Source organism: Grammomys surdaster, unplaced genomic scaffold (assembly GCF_004785775.1).
Source record: "Grammomys surdaster isolate TR1022 unplaced genomic scaffold, NIH_TR_1.0 129, whole genome shotgun sequence".
Taxonomy (NCBI): Eukaryota; Metazoa; Chordata; class Mammalia; order Rodentia; family Muridae; genus Grammomys; species Grammomys surdaster.
Window position 1 is genome coordinate 4,970,830 of NW_021604587.1, and position 21,923 is coordinate 4,992,752.

The 21,923-nt window shown below is 43.1% G+C and overlaps 1 protein-coding gene across 3 annotated transcripts in view; it reads left to right on the forward strand.

Moving 5' to 3' along the window:
- Rrbp1 (ribosome binding protein 1) overlaps nucleotides 1-21,923 on the forward strand; it is a 66,731-nt gene that overhangs the window by 5,251 nt on the left and 39,557 nt on the right. For all 3 annotated transcript variants that reach the window (XM_028757247.1, XM_028757241.1, XM_028757245.1), the window contains exon 2: nucleotides 21,133-21,923. This exon is cut by the window's right edge and continues 1,181 nt beyond it. In XM_028757247.1, coding sequence (XP_028613080.1) covers nucleotides 21,154-21,923 — 770 coding nt within the window. In that variant the 5' untranslated portion in view covers nucleotides 21,133-21,153. The remainder of the gene's footprint in view (nucleotides 1-21,132) is intronic.

A 21,923-nucleotide genomic window follows, 5' to 3' on the forward strand; every position in this document is an offset into this window, starting at 1 on the left:
TGGCGGTGGCCGCGGCCCCTCGGGTGGGACGGAGCTGCGTGTGCCAGGCCGAGCCCGTGCAGGGGCGTCGGCCGAGCGCGCCCCTCGGGGTGGATCCCCCAGCCGGCCGGCCAGGAGCTGCGGCGGCCCCGCGGCGCGACGTGGCGACCCCTCCCTCTCGGCCCGGCCGTCGGACCGGCCCGCGCGCTCCGAAGTTGGGCTAAGAAAGTTGGCGGCGGGGCGGGGCGGCGCACAGCTGGCGGAGGAAGGGGTTAAGTTTCGGGAAGCCACCGGATGACGTTGCCGGGCCGGAGTCCGGGCCAGAGGGGGTTGGGGGGGGCGGAAGGCAGTGGGCCGGCCTGGGACGAGGGCTGAGACTGGATTGGCGATGCGGGGCCCAGAGCCCCGGGCTGCGGGCTGTGGCCACTTGACACGTCGGCGGCCCCGACGGAGCGGGCGGGGGCCACAGTGCTCGCCGCGGATGCTGTCCGGGACTGACCGTAGCAACTTCCCGGAGTACGGGATGAGACTCCCTGCTCCCCCTGGCGGCAGGGCCGCTGCACCGTTTCCCGGCGGGTCCTCGCGGACCCGGCACGAGGGTGCCAGACCTGGCCAGGGTTGGGGCCACCCGGGGTCCTGCCTGTCCTCTCTTTCCCGCGCCCACGATGAATGGACCGGTGGTGCCAGGCCTGGGCGGAAGCCGGCACCTCCGGCCCGGCGGGCCAAGCGCGCTGGCACTGGGCCCGCCGTCTGTCCGGGCCCGCCAGGCTCCCCGGCAGTGCCTGGGGAAGGGAGGCCGACTGGCCCGCGCTTACTGCGGGCTGTGCAGGATGCTTTAGGGACTCTTTCCCGTAGGTGTCACGATTTGTGGACGGTTGCTAACCAAGTGCTTTCGCTAAAAGGGCTTCCCATTTTCCCATCCGATAAAACTGGGTTCCTGCTTGTCTCTGAGAGACAGTAGTGGAGACCTAGCACATGTAGGGGAATTGGCCAACTGCTATTGACTGTTCTTGTGGGATGTGTGTTTAGGGACGTGAGAGACAAGGGAACAAGGTGGAGCCTGGCTTGCACTGTGAACCACTGCAGAAGTCACACACCTGGATTCCAGCCCCTTGAACACCGGAGGGTCATGTCTCCTAACCTCTGAACCTGGGTTTCCTTATCTCTAGCCTGAAGATAGTACCACCCACTCACCACTGGGGTCAGGGGAACTGAGCAGGAAGTATGAGATCTTGTGCAAAACAGGGCAGTTTGGCAATAACTCCTGAGGTCAGAGGTCAGGACTGGGAAACACCAAGGAAATGAAACTTGGAAGGATCCCTAGAGCCTCCCACATCTCTATTTGCTAAGCTAGTCGTTCATTTGCTGAAAGCCTAATGGTGGGGGTTGGGGTTCTGGGTGGAATTTTGAGTAGAGGCTCACATTGTAGGCCAAAGAACTGCACAAAGGACACAGCCCTTCACAGTCGAGTATTCTCTCACCATCCACACCGCTTCCTTACATTTTTTCTAACTGTTCTTGTTTGTCTTAACTTCCTGAACCTAGAGAAATTTCTGGGATTTGCTGGGAGTTGTCTTAATGTGTTAATGAACTTTGTAAGGTCAGCCCACTGTGGTCTGCCAACTTGTTTCTTTAGAAGCAGCTTCCTGTTCTGAGGGCCTGGAGATGCTGCTTCCCTTCTGTTTAAGTCCGAAGAGGTCAGCACAGACCTGTTAGTTTTCCATTTAGATGCCAGGGCATATCTGGCTTGCTGGGCTCCTGGACTAGTTGAGGCCTACAGAAGACCAGGATTGGGGGAGGAGGGCCAGGAGAGGTCTTGAGGTTTGGCATCAGCGGGTTTGTTTGAAGCTGTGGCATAAGCTACAACAGAACTTTCCGTTTTCATGTTTAGGACTTGAGCTCTGACTGTCTATCTGTTCTAAGTAGTTAGAGTGGTATTATAATGTATGGATGTTTTTTGTGAATGGGAAACATTTTTCTTCATTCTATTTTCCTCCTTCCCCTCCTCCCATCCTTTCTTCCTCCCTCCTTTTTTCCTTTCTTCCTGTAGTTTTTCAGTACAGAGTCTTAGGTACTTACTGCCCTCTGTGTGGTCTAGGCTGACCATGAATGCCTGGCTCTCTTGCCTCTACCTCCCAAGTACTGGGATTACAGGTGTGCACCTAAACACCCAGCTTGATGGAGAGTTTTAAATAAATCCTGAATTGAGTCACATTCGAGCAATTATGCTCTTTGCTGAAATGAGCCTTAACTCTACATGCTACAATAATTATATAGCACCAAACTCAGTTTAAATGGCTGCATGCAAATGATTTAATTGGAATATTGGATTATTGTGTAGCAGAGATACCTTTTAAAAGCATAGGAGCCCAGATTCTTATTCATTCTTTTATCCCCAGAAGCTATAACTAATAGACATATGGTAAAGAGGTAGAGCCAACAACCCTTATGATTTTCCTTGTTCAACTCTTGCTTCTAGAAGGAAAACATCCATTGTGTTATCCCTCTATAAATTCCAGGCCTACAGTGGGGAAGGCCTCTGAGTTTCTTTCTCCAATGAGCAGTGCAACCATGGACTGTCTTAACTCCTGGAGGAGGCCAAGATTGGGGCTCTTAGGGGTTTGAAGTCGCGAGTTTCTGTAGTTCATACTTGATTAGAGAGACTACTATCTCATGGTTTAAAAGAATCTAAATCCAGCTTAATTTTAAAATGCTTGCAATTTAGAATCAGATACCATACTGCTGTGATTTTAGACACAATATGCCCATATTTGGGGTAGGCATTGTTGTTACCCTTTCAGTAGATGAGAACCTGGAAGCCTAGCAGGTAAGAAAGTTTGGGAATCTGTTCCTGTTGTCAACTGCTAGGTGACATCAGTCCAGCTATCTGAATATGCTGTGGGGCCACATATATCTATCCTGTTGGGACAATAATTACCCAAGAAAGGACACAGAACTAGAAGGTAAAAATGAGTTTTAGTGGCAAGATATAGAGTCAGTAACAATTTGGCAGTGCAGGAAGGCATTTGGCATTTTATTCCTTTCTGAAAAGTCTTTGTTCAGGGCTTTCAAACTCCATACATACAAATAATTGGGTGACACCTGAATTTGTATGAAGTTGTCCACAATAGCATCATCCATACTGTGTACAACTGTAACCACATACAGCTATGTAAGTTAAAGTGTAGTAACAGTTGAACATCTGTTTCTTAGCCAAGTTAAAAATGCTGAGTAGTTGAATATAGAGTTACCTCATCCACATTGTCTTGGCAAGCTGGACCAGGCAGCACCAGGCTGGGGTGGCTGCTGATCTCCAAAGGTTCAGTCCCTGTTTTTCCTGATGACGTGAAAACATAATAATGTTGAATTAGGTGAAATGCCCATTTGTCTGCCAAAACAGATGCTAATTGCACTTTAAGCACTTAGCCCAATAACTTGTCACCTTTAGAAAACATTAGTCTTGGGGCCTGGAGAGTTGGCTCAGCAGTTAAGAGCGTTTGTTCTTCCTGCCGAGGACTGGGATTTGGTTCCTAGCACCTATATGGTGGATCTGAAGTCTACTTCTGACCTCTGTACACTAGATGCACAGAGTGTATGCGATGTACATGATGCATATCAATATGTGCAGACCCTCATACATAAAATAAGTCTGTAAACAAGAATCCCAGTCTCAACTCTGCACATGTGGAAAAGGGGTAGGGCAGGACAGGTTCCTTTACCTAAAACCAACAGCATGAAGACAGCCAAATGTACCAAACACAGGAAAAACGAGTAGGCATTAGATGGAAGTATGCAGCTTGTGAGGAAGGTAAATATTTAATTCTGAGTGAGAAAGCCTAGACGATGGAGGCTGCTTAGCATTATGGAATAGTAACTCAGGGACTTCCTAGGAGATTGTTTTCATAGGCAGATTCTGAATGAGTCTCCTGAAACAGCCAAGCACACACCCAAATTTAAAGTCAGACTCACTTTCTGTTTTTCCTTTTAAGTGTTGGTAGTGTGTGTCTGTCAGCTCTTCGAAATGGACAGCAGCGTTATAAAGGATGCTATATGGAGTGTATGTCTCGAGGTTATTTAGCCAGGGCTGGAATACCTGTCTGGTCCCCAGCACTTACTGGAGTTTTCCTCTCTGCCTGTTGCAAGGCATTTCCTGAGCACTTCAGTGATCCCTTGCAGGTCCTGTAAGTACTCCATACGGCTTTGAAAGCTCGCTGGGACTTGGGAAGAATTTTTTTTTTAATTCTTTCTTTTAATCATATATCAGTGCTCAGTAGACTGACAGAAGGCCCAAGTTTAAAGGAAACCTCCAGTCATGGGCAACTAGTTAATGTATTGCTGGTCAGAGAGAAGGCCCACTGAGATTGTGCAGGAAGTCTTCAGCTCTTTTCAGTGATAAGGGCATCAGCTGACTCAGAAGTTGGACTAGATGACCTTCTTGAACCTAAACCTTTAATTCTATACCTGAAGCTTGGACAGGCTGTGAGTAGACAAGGCCTGTGTTAGTTTATGTATAGACTCCAACCCCTTGTTACTAACAAAGCAACCTTTTAAAAATGGAGGATTTTTTTTCATTAAAATTAGATTTTTAAGGCTTTTACAAGAATAGCGAGGAAGATTTGGTCTGATTTCTTTGTAGTGTTTGTAAGCTGTGGTCCTTTAGCAGCAGCAGGTCTAACCTGATGCATATGGTGCGCCTGGCAGTCCCTGATGATCCGTGGAGCTGCAGTAGGGCATACTGTAGCTTAGGGTGCTATGGACAGCCCTGAGTTGGGGTTCGAATCCTTGGAACAAGGAGTTTGACCTTTCTTTCCTTCTTGGGCTTCAGTGTCCCTTTCTTGTAACATTTGGAAGCAGATCAGGTGGCTCCATCTCTCAGGCCACGGGACCTGGTTTATCTGTAATCATTGCTCTCTCCTCTTACAAATCCCATCAGCTCAGCTATCTAAGGGAGAGACTGGCCCTTCGCACCCTCTCTGCTGGTCCCACTTTATCCCTCTGTCATGTCACCTCGAGCCTGTTTTAACACTAGTCTTTGAGATGGTCTCCCAGTTCTGACTTTACCCTGTCTTCTAGACAGTTTCTCTGTGTCCTGTCCTTGGTCTATCTTGCCAGTGACTTCCTGGGCCCCATTATCCTTGTGCTCTACTTCTGCCTCCTCCCTTCCCTTCTCTCCAGCCACATTGACCACCTCTGTGGGCCTTAGACTTGTGTTTGCTGCAGGGCTTTGGGATGTGTTACTTTTACCTGGGGAGCTTTTCCTAATAGACATGCAGTTGCTTCCTGCCCTGCTTCAGATCTGTTGATCATCTTGTTTAAAGTTGACAGAAACCCTTCCATCGTATCCAACCTGTGCATAACTCTCTCCTCATTCCTACCACTTGATATGTGTCCTGTATTTGACTTGCCTATCATTGTTTCCACTGGAGCACAAACTCTTGTCAATATGGGAACATTATCTGATTCATTTCCCCAGGTGTCCCAGGGTCTAGAACAGTTACAGCACCTCGTAGCTGTCCATACTTGCTGGGCTAATGGAGAGGCTTTTCCCATGCAACTCTATAATCATTTAGCTCAAAGTAGTCTGGATTCCTGGAGTATCAAATATAAATACAAAAACATCCCAGAGCCAAATGAGAGTGAGTTTTGGATTACCTCCAGTCTGGCTCCAGTTGAGAAATTGATAAGAACGTTGAGTGGTGCTGTCAGGCTTCATCAGCCCTTTGCTGCCCTCAGAAGCCAGAGGTATAAATGATCCTTGGGGCAGGGGCATGGGCTTGGATGCTGGCTCTGTCCTGGGCTCTTCAGTCTGTGGGAGTTTCATGGCCTTAGACTGAGTGTGTGTCTTCACTTTTGCTCTGGTCCCAGGAGGAGTATTAACAGGGATCGCCCACATTTCCCAGGATACAGCAGGGCCTGGGTCAGGCTTGCAGAGGAACTAACTAGTCTGTCTAGGAAACAAAACATTATTTTTGGTTTGAACAGTGTGGTGGCTTTTTCTAAAAAGCTTTGAATTTTGTGCTTGGAGAATCAAAGTGTGCTATGACAGGAGGAGGGAGAATTGCTGTCTTATAGCTGGCTGGTGTTTTCCCTTCTCTCAGTCAGACTTTTTGTCAGGCTAAGGAGTGAGAGGAGCTGATGAGTACAGACGGCAGTGTCTCCTGAGGAACTTTGCATGGAAAGTAGCTGAGGTGGAGAAAATGGCTGAGGCAAGGTGATCTAGTTGGTAAGATCAGATTCCAGACCCTCTCCCTCTTTTCTCTTCCACTCTCCCTCCTACTGTTGGCAAAGAAATGGCAAGTATGTCCTAGAGTCCCAGTCCTTTGTGGTGGGAACATATGATTGACTCATTTTATATAGAAGGGTAAAAGACCCTTGTCCATACCCATGTTTTCTGGAACTTTGCATTTTGTGTTTAAAAATACAGTTCAGCTGAATTGAAATCAACTTTGTTTTCCATGAAGAGTGTTCCTGAATAAGAATTAGATGTAGCTTTATTTCTGTTGGCTATATTACTTCCTGTAGATAATGTTTGTACTGTAGTTAGAAAAGTCACTTCATAGTAATCACAGTGATTGAGAAAAGGAGATGAAGGGTAAGTGAATTATTAAAACCATTAATGAAAAGTCTTATTAGTGACATGCCAAGAGACTTCTCTGAGGCCCACTTTAGTTGTGCCTTTGAAGCCCAGCCACTCCTCACCCTTATAAGTTGCTTCCCTGGTAAGTTTGATGATCCTGGGCCACCTTTTATACTGTTTTAATTTTTAAAGACAGTGAAGAGAACAGAGCAGTAGGCAAGGCTAATGAGAAACCCTGGAGACTCCAGGAAGGGGATACCTTCTTGACTGAGCTTTCGTTAATTTCTCTCTGGAGACAGCAATGTCCTATATGTTTGCTAGAGCTGGAAAGTATTGGGAGCAACAGCCCTCCATGACAGGCTCTTTAGTTTCTAAAGGTGCCCCCCTTCAGGATGCAAGGCATGCATGTTTTTAATTCTTTACAGAAATAAATGTGTGTGTACTTGAGCCACAGTGAAATACACTTATTTATACTGCACACCTTGTTTAACTAGTTCTCTTTGTGTTCCTATATTCCTTTATAGCTATTCTTCAAGGATACCTGCTTTCCTGTTTATATATCAGAGTCTCTTTGCCAGTGTTTGAACATAATGGAAGTGGATCACATGACATAGGCTCATGTGTCTTTCCCTTGGTGTGTATGTAAGATTCATTCATGTGGTTGAGATAGTGCTGGTTCATTCATATGTTCTTGTTTCATCCAATGTGTGGCTGTAGCACAGCATCTGGCTAGCTTCCAGGGAGGAGCTGTTGTGGATAAATAACCCTGGCATAATTGGTCTCGCCCAAACGTTTGGTTAGCATGCACGCATATTTCTATTGGGTCTGATATCTAAATCTGGAATTGTGGGCCATAAAGAGGCATATGTTCAGCCTTAGAGAAAAGTGCCAGGCTTTTTCAAAGTGCTTGTAGTAATTTATACTTTTATTGTAGTATTTGAGAGCTTAGGGTATATTATAAAATGGCTGACTTTTAAAAAAGGACTAAAGTGAGGTTTGAATCACCATTGATAATAAAAAGAATTAATTCCCATATGCTAGAAGTTCTCTGTCGTTGGAGGTGGGACTGTTGGGTCAGTAAAATGTGTTGATCAGAGTGGGCCTTTGCAAAGAGCTCTGGAGAGAAGTCAGTGGGACTGCTGATGTTCTTCACCAAAAGGCCAAGTGGCAGAGCAGCTCCTCCTGGGCAGTGAAGGAGGAAGCTGAGCAGTCCTTTCCAAACGAGCCCTTCTACCTGGGGACTTTATAAAAAACGAAGGAACAGACACTTCCTGGTTAGAGTACTGGTCTAGCTCTAGGGGTGTGTGTTAGGGCGGTATCCCTACAGGATTTCCTATTTTTTTCACCCCCAGTCTACTATGGAGTACAATATTCCCCTATCTGTGAGGGATACTTCCCTAGATCCCTATTAGATGCCTGAAGTTGTAGATAATAATGCTGAACCCTGTATGTACTTTGTTTTTTCCTTTAGATACTTATTAAGTCAAATTTACAAATTAGATACTATGAGCAATAAACTAGAAAAATTAATGATAAAGTTTAACAGTTGTAACAATATACAGTAATAAAGTTATCTGTCCTATAGAAATTGTACTACACTGAACCCACATTTCTGGTAAGGAAGTGAGGTCAGCCGTGCCTCTGTGGTAGTAAGTCAACTGGCTGCCCAGTGGCTACTGAAGCCTCCAACAGTAAAGCCACAGATAAAGAGGGACCTGGGTGTCCAGCTCTGTGTCATTTCCCTGGCCCAGCTAGACTTCTTGTCATGTAGCAGTAATCTTTCTTTTAAATTTAAGACCTAGTGAGCTATGATCTCGTTTAGCTCTGAGTGGCAGACATGGCAGATATCATGGAAGAGGCACCAGGTTTCTGGTATTAGAAGTTTTCTAGGCCAGTCCTCTGAGTTGGACAAGTTCTATATAAAAGATTTTTAAATGCCTCCTGAAAAGCATAAGTTGGCCCAGAAGATTCCTAAGAAGATTATAAATAGGGTGGGTATCCAGGAGGCCAAACACAGCCCTGTAGCACTTTTAGCAAGCTTGGCAAACAGTGGTATTTCTGGGGACAAAGGGCAGGGATGAGTGTGGGCAGCATGATAGGAAATGATCCTAAGAGCTTTAACCACTAAGGCCTATGGACCTTGAGGGAGATAACAGACCAGCATTAAGTGTCCAGAATGTAGCTGAATGGTTGGTTCCTGCTTAACATTGAGGAGACCATGGGTTCTGTCCTCCGCATGGCAGAAAAGAAACAAAAACAGAAAACAGAACATTTTTTTTTTTAACCCTAGAGCTGCTAGGATAGGGGAGCACAGCTTGAAAGTGGAAGTCACAAGTCTTTCATGCAGGGCTTAGGACATGCTGAGAAGTTCAAGCCCATTGAAGATTCTGTACTTTAGAGGTGACTGGTCAGTGCTTCTAGGGCAGTCCTTTGAGTATTTGAAGGATCACACTTATTTGTAAGAGGAACGTGCAAAGTTCTGTGGACAATGACCGTAGGAACAGCCCTGTGAATCCATGAGCTAGCGTGATTGAGATGGATTTAAGTGCCACCAGTTACTGTGCTGAAGTAACAGGGAAAGTTTAAAGGTTCTACAAGTAATAGAAACTGTAGAGTGAGTGAACACATTTGAAAAAGGGCCAAGTTCAACTTATAGGTATAAAAACTTTAATAAACTATAATAAAAATACAGCAAGCGGATCCAGTAGCTGATTAGATCAGAAGACCTGACTTGGAAAGTGGAGCAGAAGACTATTCCTAGACTTCATTGGAAAACCACTGACAGGTTTATAGGAGCAATGGAGAACCAAGGGGACCAGACTGAGCAGTGTGTCGAATTACAGTTCCAGGGGAGAGAGTAGAACAACCAGTGTAGCTGATAATCTCAGAGATGATATACCCGTCTTTTCAAAAATCCCCAAACATCCCAAACAAAGTAAAAATGATCTACATGGATGTAATTCATGATGTAGCTAGAGGAAAACTCAGCAGTAGGTGAGAAGATCGCTTTAAGGCAGAAGCAAGACCGTTCCAACATTCACCAGGAAAGCCAGGCAGGGAGGGAAGGTTAGCATGGAGATGGTCCTTAACAAATGCCAGCATGACAGTAAGTCTGAAGAACTGACATCAAATACAGAAAGACTGTAAAGGGAGAGGAAAGGAATAGTGGGACAGGATAAAAGTTTAACTTTTATGACTCCTTAATGTTAACTTTTTTCAAAGGTTGCCACTAAAGAATTAAAAAAATGGGTTACTTATATAATACAAGAAGGAGAAACAAAACATCAGAATTAATCAACAAAGACAAAAGTAGCCCAGGACAGTTGGGAAACTAATGTTTGACAAAATACAGATTTAAACCCAAGTGTATTAATGTTCATATTAAATGTCAATTACCCAAATACTCCAGTGAAAGCATAAAGATACTGTTTGTGCTGAATGTTAAAAATACAGCTATTGCACTGTCACAGATGCAGTAGCTATAGAAATACCACCAAAAGAAAGCCTGCATGTGTGTGCTGGTGCTGTGTGCTATCCTGGGATAGCCTGACATAGAAAGGACCACCTCCTTCCCTGCTCAATCTTAAAAGAACAGAAAGAAAACTGATGTTATGTCAGTATTATGAGACTAGAATTCAAGGCAGAATAAAAAGTACATGGTGATCATTTAGCAGCTTTTTGGCTTAGATCAGGTATAAAGCATTCTAGAGGGAGGTCAGTTCAACAACTTATACATTTTAACTTCTAAAACAATTATTGTGTGTGTACATGGTGAGAGACAGCTTGTGGACGTGAGTTCTCCCCTCCACTGTGGGTTCCAGGGATCACACAGCTTGCCAGGCTTGCACAGTGAGTGTCTTTACCTCCTGAGCCTTTTACTGGCCCTCAGTGTTTAAAGTGAAAATGGTCAGAAATACTTAGGAAATGGTCTAATTTATAACTACAGCAGAGAAATTTCAGTGATCCTATAACTAATCATCAACTTGGGACGGACCAGTGAAGAATGCAGTCTGTATGTGACTATATAAAAATAAACCCACAGTCGCATAACACACTTTATAGTGTTCAGATGGCTGTGTCGAGGGTCTTATAGTCACTCCAGTTAAATCAGAAATAGGAATAAAAAGATAAGTAGAAAATCACCATGTATTTGGAAATTTGAAAATACTTCTAATGTTTGTAGGTCATAAAGTAGGGAAGTATAAAATGTTTTGACAGCAGTAAAGAAAATGCTATGTATTAGGTTTGTAGTATATAGCTGGAATATTTTCTGACAGATTAATAACTTTAAACACATTCAAAGAGGGAAGAAGAAAATTATTGAGCAGTGCTTCTATGCAATCTATGATAACTAGGATAAAAAGCAACTTCTTTAACTTGATAAAAGTCAGAATAAGCCTGAGTCAGTCTTGAAGTATTAGAAGAACAAAGGAAACAGAAAACAAACATGTGGCAGGGCCACAGGCAGGGCCACAGGCAGGGCCACAGGCAGAGTCACAGGCAGGGACACAGACAGGGCCACAGGCAGGGTTACAGGCAGGGCCACAGGTAGGGTCACAGACAGGGACACGGGCAGGAACACGGGCCTCCTTAGAAGAGATGATGGGCATTGGCAGATGTCAAGCAGACAACATGAAGTACATAGACCGGGTCTTCCCTACAGATGCAATGTTGAAAGGACAAGTGGTATTTATGAAGAGCATGCTCATTTATTTATTTGTTTTTAAAATTAATACCATTGGTGCTTTTCTAAAACAGTCAGGTACAATGGCACATGGCTTTGTCCTGAGCATTCAGAAGGCTGAGATTGAAAATGTCTTGAGGCCAGTCTAGGCTATGTGGTCTTAAACATTTTTAATAGAAAGGGGAGAAGAAAGATACATTACTCATTATACACAGCTTATTTTTTACAGGTTAACATGACAAAAATTTTGCAAGTTGTGACAATACATTTTTAGAAAATTGAACTTATCAGTATTAAACATAGGTGAGAGAAAACTGGATGTTCCTGTGATCATAAGGAAATAGATCCACAAGTAAGCCTCATGACGAAAATGCCAGGCCAAATGCTTCTACTGGTTTGCCCTACCAAGCATGTAAAGAGTTAACATTCTGTTGTTTTCTCAAACTTAGGAGAGAGGTGGCAGAGTTGGTTATAGAGCTGTTCATTCTGATGACAGCTAACCTTGTTCTGTAGGAATAGTAGAGGGGAGGAAATCACTGTCATCTCACACCTAAGAGTCAAAGCCAAACCCAACAGTGCATAGAACAGCAAAGTGATGTACATCCTGGGACTTCGAACTTAGTGTTGAGAAATAAATGTATGTCCATCTCCCATCCTGACAGGTTACAAGAGTAGATTAGTAATCGTCTTAACCAAGAAAACATATGCTAGGACCCACTGTAGAATCATGCATACTAGGAATAGAAAGCAACTTCTTTAACCTGGAAAGGATTTCTGCAAAGTCAGTAAGCATCACCTCCATGAGGCACCTACAATTGTCCCTTTGATATGAGGAAAGACTGTCTACTGTCCTCCTCTTTGGTGTTTTAATGGAGGTCCTACTCTGCAGAAATTCAGGGGAAAGAAAAAGAGCAGAACATGTCAAGGTTGGGAAAAAGGAACAAATTGCTTTGTATGATTACAGATACAGAAAACTAAAAAGGAAAAAGAAAATCTAAAGGTATGTCACTAGAATTAGGCAGAATTGCTCAGGAAAACAGTAACTGCTAGAAAGTCATTCACACATTTGTATGCCAGCAACAGACAGACACGGAACCTTAGTGACCATTTGCAGGAGTATAAAACTGAAGAGCAAGAAACATCTCTTGAGCACGGCAAAACATTTTTCTCCATCAGGGTACCTGTGTTTTTTTTCTCTTTGGATTTGTTGATATGAGTGCTGATTAACAAACACCCTGATAGAATATTTAATAGTTCTAGCACAGCTATATCTACTGAGGTCTGATATTGGCTAGTGTGATACCGCCTGGTCTCTATGTTCTGGAGATAAATGTCTAAGGAAGCCATGTGGGCCAGTTGTCTGTTCTGAGAATCCTGATCTTGCCATGCTGGCCTGTTGTCTTCCTTGATTAAGTGGAAGCTGGTGGCTTCTTATAAACTCCCAGAGGATTTAGGTCTGTTCAGATACCTACTTTTTCAAATACTTTTTAAAAAAAGAAACACAAAAGCTTGTTAATTTTTTAAAAAAAATTTTCCCCTCAAGCATAGAAATTGAATCTGAAATGGCTGATGATTAAGCAAGGCTTATATTAGAATATATTTCTATTTTTAGGGGCTCAGCTCTTTAAAATGAGTGGCATTGTTTCTTTAAAGTAGGAAGTTACTTTTAAGACATGAAATAAATTATTTCAAAATCCTACTTTTAGTTGCTACATTTTCTCTGTTTAAAAAAACAGGTTACATTTAAATTTTTAGATACCAGGCTCTGATGCTTCTTTGAAAACACTAGTTAATGTTAATGGGCGTTGCGCTTCACGGGAGCAGAGATTGCATGATAGTGAGAGGAGTGACTGAACCCAACCTGACCTGACTTAGGGGTGTTGTTGGGTGGGGTCTGGGAAGCTGGAGGAACAGGAATTTGAGATAGGAAGTGAGGACCAACACCTACTATGTCCTGATCTTCTGAAGGGCTGGCAATTTTCTCCAGGAAAGGGCAGGCAGTTTTCTAGTTAGTAGCAAGAGGAGACAGCGGGTAACTGTTCTGTCCTGAGGCAGGGGGACAAAAGCTGAAAATTTTCCATCAGAGGTTCCTAGTACTTACAGCAATCAGTCCATGGCTGGTGACTCCCTTCAAGGCCTGGTTGAAGCAAAGATAAATTGATTTTTAGGGGAAAGTTGCTAAAGAATTGTTCTCAGTAAAGCCCAACAGAAAAGTAGTGAACACATGACAAACTTCTGAGCAGTGTAGCCATCTGTCTGTCAGAGCAACAGTGATTAGTGGAGACGCGCACGGTGGAGCAGGGAGGGCTAAGGCAACAAACTTAGAGCCTTTTAGGTTCTCCTGTTGGAGCAGGGGAGGGGCGGGCAGGTAGAACTGAGTCAGTATGGTCCTTTGGAAACGTGGAGTAAGGAACATTTCAGGTAGAAATGTAAAGGAGCTAGGTGTGTTGGTGCATCCCTCCCTTCAACTCCAGCACTTGGGAGGCAGATCTCTGAGTTTGAAGCCAGCCTGGTCTACCTAGAGTGTTCTAGGCCAGCCAGGAATACATACTGAGATCCTGTCTCAAAAAACAAATAAATATTAACAGGAACTCAGTTTCAAAAAAGTACCATGTTTAACCCCTAAGCTATTAAGCAAGAAAGGCTAGTGCTTGAATAGTCAAACATTGCAGAAGCGGTGAAGGTGTAAGTAAAGAAACGCTGTTACCTATAGGCACCACAAGAGAATAGAATGACTGAGTCCACTCTACAGAAAATCACAGTACATGTTGGTAGATTGCCACTGGGATTAAAATAAAATCCAGCTGTATGCTAGTTTTAGGAGTAACACTTAAAATATGAATACAGAAAAGTTGAAAATAAAGAGAAGAATTGCAGTCTAATAATCTTACAAGAATTGGAGAAGTTTTGAAAATAATCAGATAAACTAGAATTTAATGAAAATAAATTATTTACTAATAATTTATTTTTATTGAAGAGAGTCATTCTTAAATGGGAAGAGAAATAGGTACTTAACCAGGAAGATGTATTAATTGTGATTTTATATCCTAACAAGATGGTCACAAATAAAACAAATTGATAGAGTCCAAGAAACAACGGAGAAGCCTGTGAGCACAGAGGAAGGGTGAGGGCTCTAACAGCTCTTGGATTAAGCAAAAACCTAGCGGCAAGAAAGAGAGGAAGGGAGGGATTGATTTAAGATTATAGTTAAAAATACGGATGTTTACAGTGAAGTTAAAATTAGGATTTGTCTGTGATAATTCAATCCTTTCTGTATGTTAGGGAAGTTAAATGCATTGCCATATCACAAGTCAAAGAAAGACACAGGGATTTGGAGATTGAACAGTAATGCAAATTGTGTTTTATATTTGAAGGATGAAGCTATAGAAGTATTTAGAGGGAATATATTGCCTTACAAGTATTTGCTACCAAGAGAGAACCCAAAATCAGTACACATTCATGCCAAGTAGTTGGAAAAACAATGTAAACCAGTGGATAATAGAGGAAATGATGAAATCTTATTGGATCACAAACCCAGAAGTTGGTTCTCAGTCATCCTCAGGTTGTCTCGGTGGTTACATCAGTGCTCTTCCTGCCTTCTCTCTCTCTAAGAACTGCTCACTGACACCCACCTTGACAGTTACTCTCATCCTGTAGTCTTCTAAACCTACAGAGAACAAGCACAGTTTTACACAAACTGTCCCTGTGCACAGGAGTGAAGGAAGGGCCAATCCTAAACTCATTCGATGAGAATCTAGTGGCCTGCTACTCAGGTGACAATGAGAGTGACCTGATTTCTCTCACTTTGAAGATCAAATCTAGAGATGTTATTTAAAAAGAATTTCTGTCAAATGTTTCTGTTTCACATATCCATGGTTAAACATAGTTAAAAATTATTAAAGGAAAAATTCTAGAAGTAATGAATCACTTTCACATTTTATGTCATTCTCATAATGTTAAGAGCTATCCCAGGACATGAATTGCCCTGTTACGCAGTGTATACACTGCCTGCTCCTGAGTCTGGGTTATCAGATACACTATGGTAGAATTATATGACTAATCATTTAATTATGGCCCTCAATGCTGTAAGTGGTATTATATTATTATAATTGCTTTATTTTATTGTTGTTTTTGCCTTTTACTGTGCCTAGTTTATAAGTTAAACTTTATCATAGGTATATGTGTATACAAGAGAACATAGCATATACATATAGGGTTCAGTACTATGTGTCAGGATTTCCTTGGACTCTTGAAACTTAGTCCTAGCAGATAAAAGGGAGGTACTATATTATAATTCAATATATTTCACATTAAAGGAGAAAAGATGTCAGATAATGTGAAAGACAGTTTCCCAAATTCAGTGCTCATGTTTGAAATGGTGACTGAGAAGATAGCGTACACTACTTAACCAGAAGAAAGGGCTTTACCAAATACGTGTGATAGTAAGCCCTGAGGCGTGGAGATACAGTAACCTTCTAAGGAGGCTCCTGCTCAGAACTGCAACCGCTTCTGCTCAGAACAGAGGAAATGTAGCACAGAGAGCAAGAAATAGGACTTTATTTTTTTCCCCCTGTACAGTTTTCTTCCAAGAAAATAAAAGCAAACTCTGCAATTTGACAAGAGTTTAGCGTAATAAAAGCTGGGTGAATGATACATGTATAAACGTCATGGATTTACTGGTTGTATGTAGCTGAGAGAATAGACAAAATAATTCACAAAGCGTGCTTTTTCTCTAGGATATTACAAAAAGCACTAATTTTGACATCACAAACATACAGAAGATTTTCATATATAAAAATTTCTAAAAGCTTAAAATAAAACATTGACACCAATGTAATGTTACAGAATTGTTGCTTGTTGATGGTAGTCCTGTGGTCATAACCTCAGTCCTCCTCCTTATGTTTATGTAAATTCTGCATGGTTCAAATTAAAAACTCAGTAGAAATTCTAAAGGAAGGGTAATAGGCTAAAAACTTGACATTAATACAGGGCTTAAGTAAATACACCAGTGGAGCACAGTATAGAATCCATGAGAAAACCCATCTGTGTCACAGAACGAAGGAGGAAACCAGACAGGATGTGACACTGGCGATAGAGCCAGTGATGACTGCTGTCTGTCATCTACCAAAGGAAACCCCAGTGAGCTCATCCAGGGCCATGGGCAGGTGAGTGTGCTACCTTTGAGCTCTGTGTCCAGCTCTCATACTAAAGTTTATAAAAGTTAGTAATCGTGGACTGTGACTTCTGTCACAGTGGTCATCTCTAGGAACTGACTTCGAATGGCATGAGTCAGGAATATGAAAGAGGTCCTTTACTCTGGTGAACATGTCACTCTAGTTCTGTGTGAGTAGCATAGAATTTAAAACAAAAGCATGGCTGTTAGCATGTCATAGGAGTTCAAAGGAACGAACCACAGTTATTTGTATCTGTATGAGTTTCAAAATAGAGAGTAGGTAAAAATTGCCAGATGTCAGTCACCCTGTAAAATATCCTTTACATAGTAGTTACATATGTAAAACAATGTTGTATTTTATTTGTAGAGGTAAATATTTATATATATAACATAAGCATGAACACAAGTAATTAGTGTTCTTTTCAAGAGCATTAGCCTTTCTGGAAGAGATGCGTGCACACACAGTCAGTCTGGAAAATGTTAGTATTTGACATACCTGACTGGTGGGGGGGGGGGAAGTACTTCTATTTTTCTTCTCACATTTCTGCATATCTGAGCTATCAACACAAGGTTACTGTCCCATTTCTGAAATGCTTAGACTACAAGTGTTTCAGATGTGGGGTTTTATTTTGCTTTTGGGATATTTTAGGGATGAACCCAAGTCCAAACACTAATTTCACGATTCCTTTATACATTATATATTCAAGTAAGTTTATCATTTTAAGGTACTTTCAAACAATGAACATTTATTAGTGTTAAGTGTATGTCTATATTCCTGTGTGAATTTATGTGTACTATGTACATGAAAGAGCTCATCAGTGCAAGAAGAGGGTGTCAGTACTCTAACCCTGAGTCACAGGCAGTTGTGAGCCGCCATGTGGCTCACCCAGCTGGGGTGCTTTTGAACCCAACCTTTGCTGGGTGCAAAGGACCTTGGTCCTTTGTAGGAGCACTCATTCTGAGCCACCTTTCTAGCTCCAAATTTTAACCACGGAGCCATCTTTCTAAGCCCTCAATTTTACATATTTTTAATGTTCCAGATTTAAATTTTTATTTTTTGAGATAGGGTCTTTTTCTGTAGCTCAGGCTGGCCTTGAACTCAGAATGTTTTTATATCAGCCTCCTGAGTGCCCCTGGAATTTATAGACATGTACCCCACACTTAGCCTGTGCCTATATTTTGACTGAGACTATCACATAAAGTTTGGTAGAGAAATTTTCATTTTTGCACCATCTCTTGCTTTCAACTTTTAAGAACTAGGCAAATTTCAGACTTTTGGATTGGAGATGCTCAATCTTTGTATTAAAATATTAGGAGATACCTATCTTGTTAGAGTTAAACCCATTGCTGCCTTAATTTTTTTTGGGAATCACCTTGGTGTCAGGAATAGGTTTGGAGACTTCTCATCTTAGACTGTCTTTTACCTGATGACTTCTCTGAGCACCAGATGTTGTCCACTGTAGAACAACTAGCTAATGATAAGACAAACTTCAGGCTGTTATTGAAGGCCTTTTCCTAAAATCGACCTATATCCCAAGTGCCAAATTGGGCTGAACTGGCTTTATCAGTTTGCATTTGAGTTAGGAGAGAGAATCCACAGTCTATATCTGAAGAATTAAGAGCCCGCATTTCCTTTTGTTCCCCAAATCCTAAGACCAGAAGTAGCAGCAGTAGCAGCATTCTGGGATTTAAAATGGTAGCAAGTTCCATTCAGCCAAGCCTGGGAGTGGTCCTTGGCCTTGGATAACTTCCTGTTTACTTCCTTCTCTGGGCCTTTCTGGGTTAGTCTTTCACTTTGACTGTTTTAGCAATAGTGGGTAAATAAAAGTACTTATTTCGTAGAAGTTTATGGAAATGACAGAATAGAAATTTCTGTGGTGAAGTTGTATTATAGAGTATGGATGGGCAAACATCTGGCCTGAATCTGCCTATGTAAGCATGGCCCAAGGGATAGCCATTGAATAGATATGGACTCTGGTCTCAGTACAATGAGCAAGCTACAAGCATGAACTAGAGGCTTTTGTAGGCATTCTAGACTGTGTTCAAGAGTCTCCCAGGATGTGTTTGTGTTCTAAATTCATGAGGTGTGTGTTGGGAAGGTGGAGGATTCCAGCTTACAATGCTAGTCCACCATGAAGGGAAACTCACTTTGAAAGCAGAAGGTGATTTTTGTTTTTCATTTTCATTTATTTGCTGCTTGCAGATATTGCCTTCGCTGTAAATGTTTCAGTGTGTTACTAAAGACTAGGGCTTTTCATTTTCCCATGAAAGCTTTCTTTTAAAAAATTCTAGCTCAAGAATTAATGGTAGGGATGTAATTTTTTTTTAAAGCTGCTTGTTCTGCAAAAGTTGGGAAGACACATTTTTGCCGTTATAAACATGCTCTGTGTGTGCTGCAGGGGAAGAATATTCACCCGAGCTTGCTTACCTTGATTCTGAGCTCCCCATGGAGAATGTATTTTGTGTGTCATGTTTGCCTATGTGGAGTCAGATTAAAGGCTGATTTTCCAACCTTGGTTTTTCTGTCTGAGCTGAGCAGTTGGAAGGCACGAGACTGCAAAGAGCTCCATAGTCCTCAGCTGAGAACAAGCCTTGCTTTGTTGATGGCCCTTCACTGTGTTGGGGGCTGGTGACTGGTGCCAACTGCAACTCTTGAGAGGCCACCCCTTGAGTGCATAGTTGTCAGGAGACCACTTGGTGTTTATGGAGCTGTGGCCTAATGTGGGGTCTACCTCAGGAAAAGGTGATGTTTTAGAGACTTTGCCATCTGAATAGGACATCTGGGGTTATGCTGTATTTTGTGCACCTGAGCATGTCTCTGTTGGCAGAGTTCTGAGTGGCCCTGTAACACCTTCTAAGAGTTTTAGTTGGGGAATCTCTACCCCTGGAAGGAGTGATCAGCTGTATCACATACTCTGTCCCTGCCCTCCTGCACACAAAACAGAGTCAGGATTGGACAAGTGCAAGTTTTTGTTTGTTTGTTTTTGTTTTTAAATACCCAGCCTACTACTCCGAGTTCCTGGAAAGGCTTATTGTAACAGCCTTCCTTGACGATCACAGGTGGGGGTGCTCACCGTCACTTTGAATCAGATGTCACTAGTGGTTTATAGCTAGAAGTCAGAATCCATTTGGAATATAAGAGCTGCCATGCCCAGGCTTCAAAGGCATGTGAGTGTGGCCTGGCCTCAGACTTTGTTTGCTGAAGCAATGATAGGGATGGCGTACTGGGCCTTGGTCCTACACAGCACCAGGTGACAGTCTATGGAAGAGTCAAAGTCACAGCAGCCACAGTAATCACTGTGGCGAATGTGATAGCAAACCCTTGTTATGAGCATTTCAATTTTTCCTCAAGGGTCTACCTCAGGAAACACAAAGGGTCAGGATAACGCAAAGAAAAGGGCTTGCACCATGAGGAGATTAGGTGTCCTAGAATATGATACTGAGGTGTTTAAACAGTGCCCTTCTTTAAAATGTCCTAATGTCTGTCTAGAGTCTAATTTCCTTCCTTTTCCCCTGTTAAAAGAGGAACATAAATTGCACTGACCAAGTGACCACAATGTCTAGAGTGCCTGGACACAGTGTCCTTGACTTTCTTACCTTTTCCCAATTATCCTTTCATCTCAACCTTTTCCTTCTATACTGGAGTTCTTGGAGTTCACTGGTCAATCTTTGCTGGTCCTCTTCAGAGGGGCTAGACTTTCTCCTCTGTAGCTCAGGGGATGGAACGGATGATGGCACTGACAAGAGTTAAAAGCTTGGTGAAGTGGAACTAAGTCTGGGCTGTTGGCCAGGAAGGGTAAGCCCAGTTCCCTCTGATCCTTTGCACTTTGGTCCATAGGGAACAAGAATGGAATGCTTCATCCTCTTGATTTGGGGTACGTTGTCTGAGAAAGAGCCTAGTGACACTACCTCTTCTTCTGTGAAGTCCACAGATGTGAAATTCCAAACCTAGAATCTGGTGGGCTTCCCAAGACTTTCTGTTTCCTGGCATGGGAATTGTAGGCTCTATGATGGAGGAGGTATTGCTGCAGAAAGGGTTTTATGCTGCACCAAGTTCTTGAAGACTTTTCAGGATTGCAGTCCCATGGGTCTTTGGCCCTAGTATCTTTGTTTAGGGCACTGGTTGCAAAGCAGGGTGTGGTGTGCCAGGGGCCTGCTGGGAAAGCCTGCGGATGTGCTGGTGTTGACTGGGTTTTTTATTGGTTTGTTTAACTAAAACCAGCCAGTTTTACATTGAAGAAAAATATAAAAAGTAAAGATTTCAGCCCAGTGTGAAAAATGAAAAGTGGTGTCTATGTGGCACATACAGCCATACTTAGCTTTGCTGTTTTTGCCACCTTGCCACTACTCCCTGTTGTTTCACTTCTGGACAGCACTTGTGCTCATGAGTGGTTTAAATGGGGCAGATTCAAGGGGGCACCTTGAACTTGGGCTGTTGACCATAGGCTTTGGTGGCTACAGAATATTAGAAACTCAAGTTGTTTCCCTGTGCTCCTCCGTCCGACTGTTCATATTTCCGGCGCTAAAAGAACTATTGATGCTGTAGGTAAAAATTACCCATTTCTGAAGAGAGGGTAAGAAAGAAGAGCAAACATGGCTTTGCTCCTACTCTGAATTTAGTCTGAAGACAGTGAGAAATCTTAAGTTTGGTGATAGGGGATGGAAGTTGTCCATTTCCTTGGTTTGTCCAGAAAGTAATCTACTTGTATGTGTTGGCAGGTGGAAAGCAAGCCAGCCAAGATGGATATCTACGACACTCAGACCTTGGGGGTTGTGGTCTTTGGCGGGTTCATGGTTGTTTCTGCCATCGGCATCTTCCTGGTGTCAACCTTCTCCATGAAGGAGACGTCATATGAAGAAGCTCTTGCCAACCAGCGCAAGGAGATGGCGAAAACTCATCACCAGAAAGGAGAGAAGAAAAAGAAGGAGAAAACCGTGGAGAAGAAAGGAAAGACCAAGAAAAAGGAAGAGAAACCTAATGGGAAGATACCTGAACATGACTTGGATCCCAACGTGACCATCATCCTCAAGGAACCAGTGCGCGTACCCTCTGTGGCTGTGGCCCCAACTTCAGTCCATTCCTCTGTGGGCCATACCCCTGTAGCCACAGTACCAGCCATGCCTCAGGAAAAGCTGGCTTCTTCCCCTAAGGACAGAAAGAAGAAGGAGAAAAAAGTGGCAAAGGTGGAGCCAGCAGTCAGTTCTATTGTGAATTCCATCCAGGTTCTTGCTTCAAAGTCTGCCATCTTGGAAGCCACACCCAAGGAAGTGCCTATGGTGGCTGTGCCCCCAGTGGGCTCTAAGGCCAGTGCTCCTGCCACCAGCAGTCAGGGCAAGAAGGGACAGGGAGCACCAAACCAGGCCAAGAAGGGGGAGGGGGCCCAGAACCAAGCTAAGAAGGGGGAGGGGGCCCAGAACCAAGCTAAGAAGGGGGAGGGGGCCCAGAACCAGGCCAAGAAGGGAGAGGGGGCCCAGAACCAAGCTAAGAAGGGAGAGGGGGCCCAGAACCA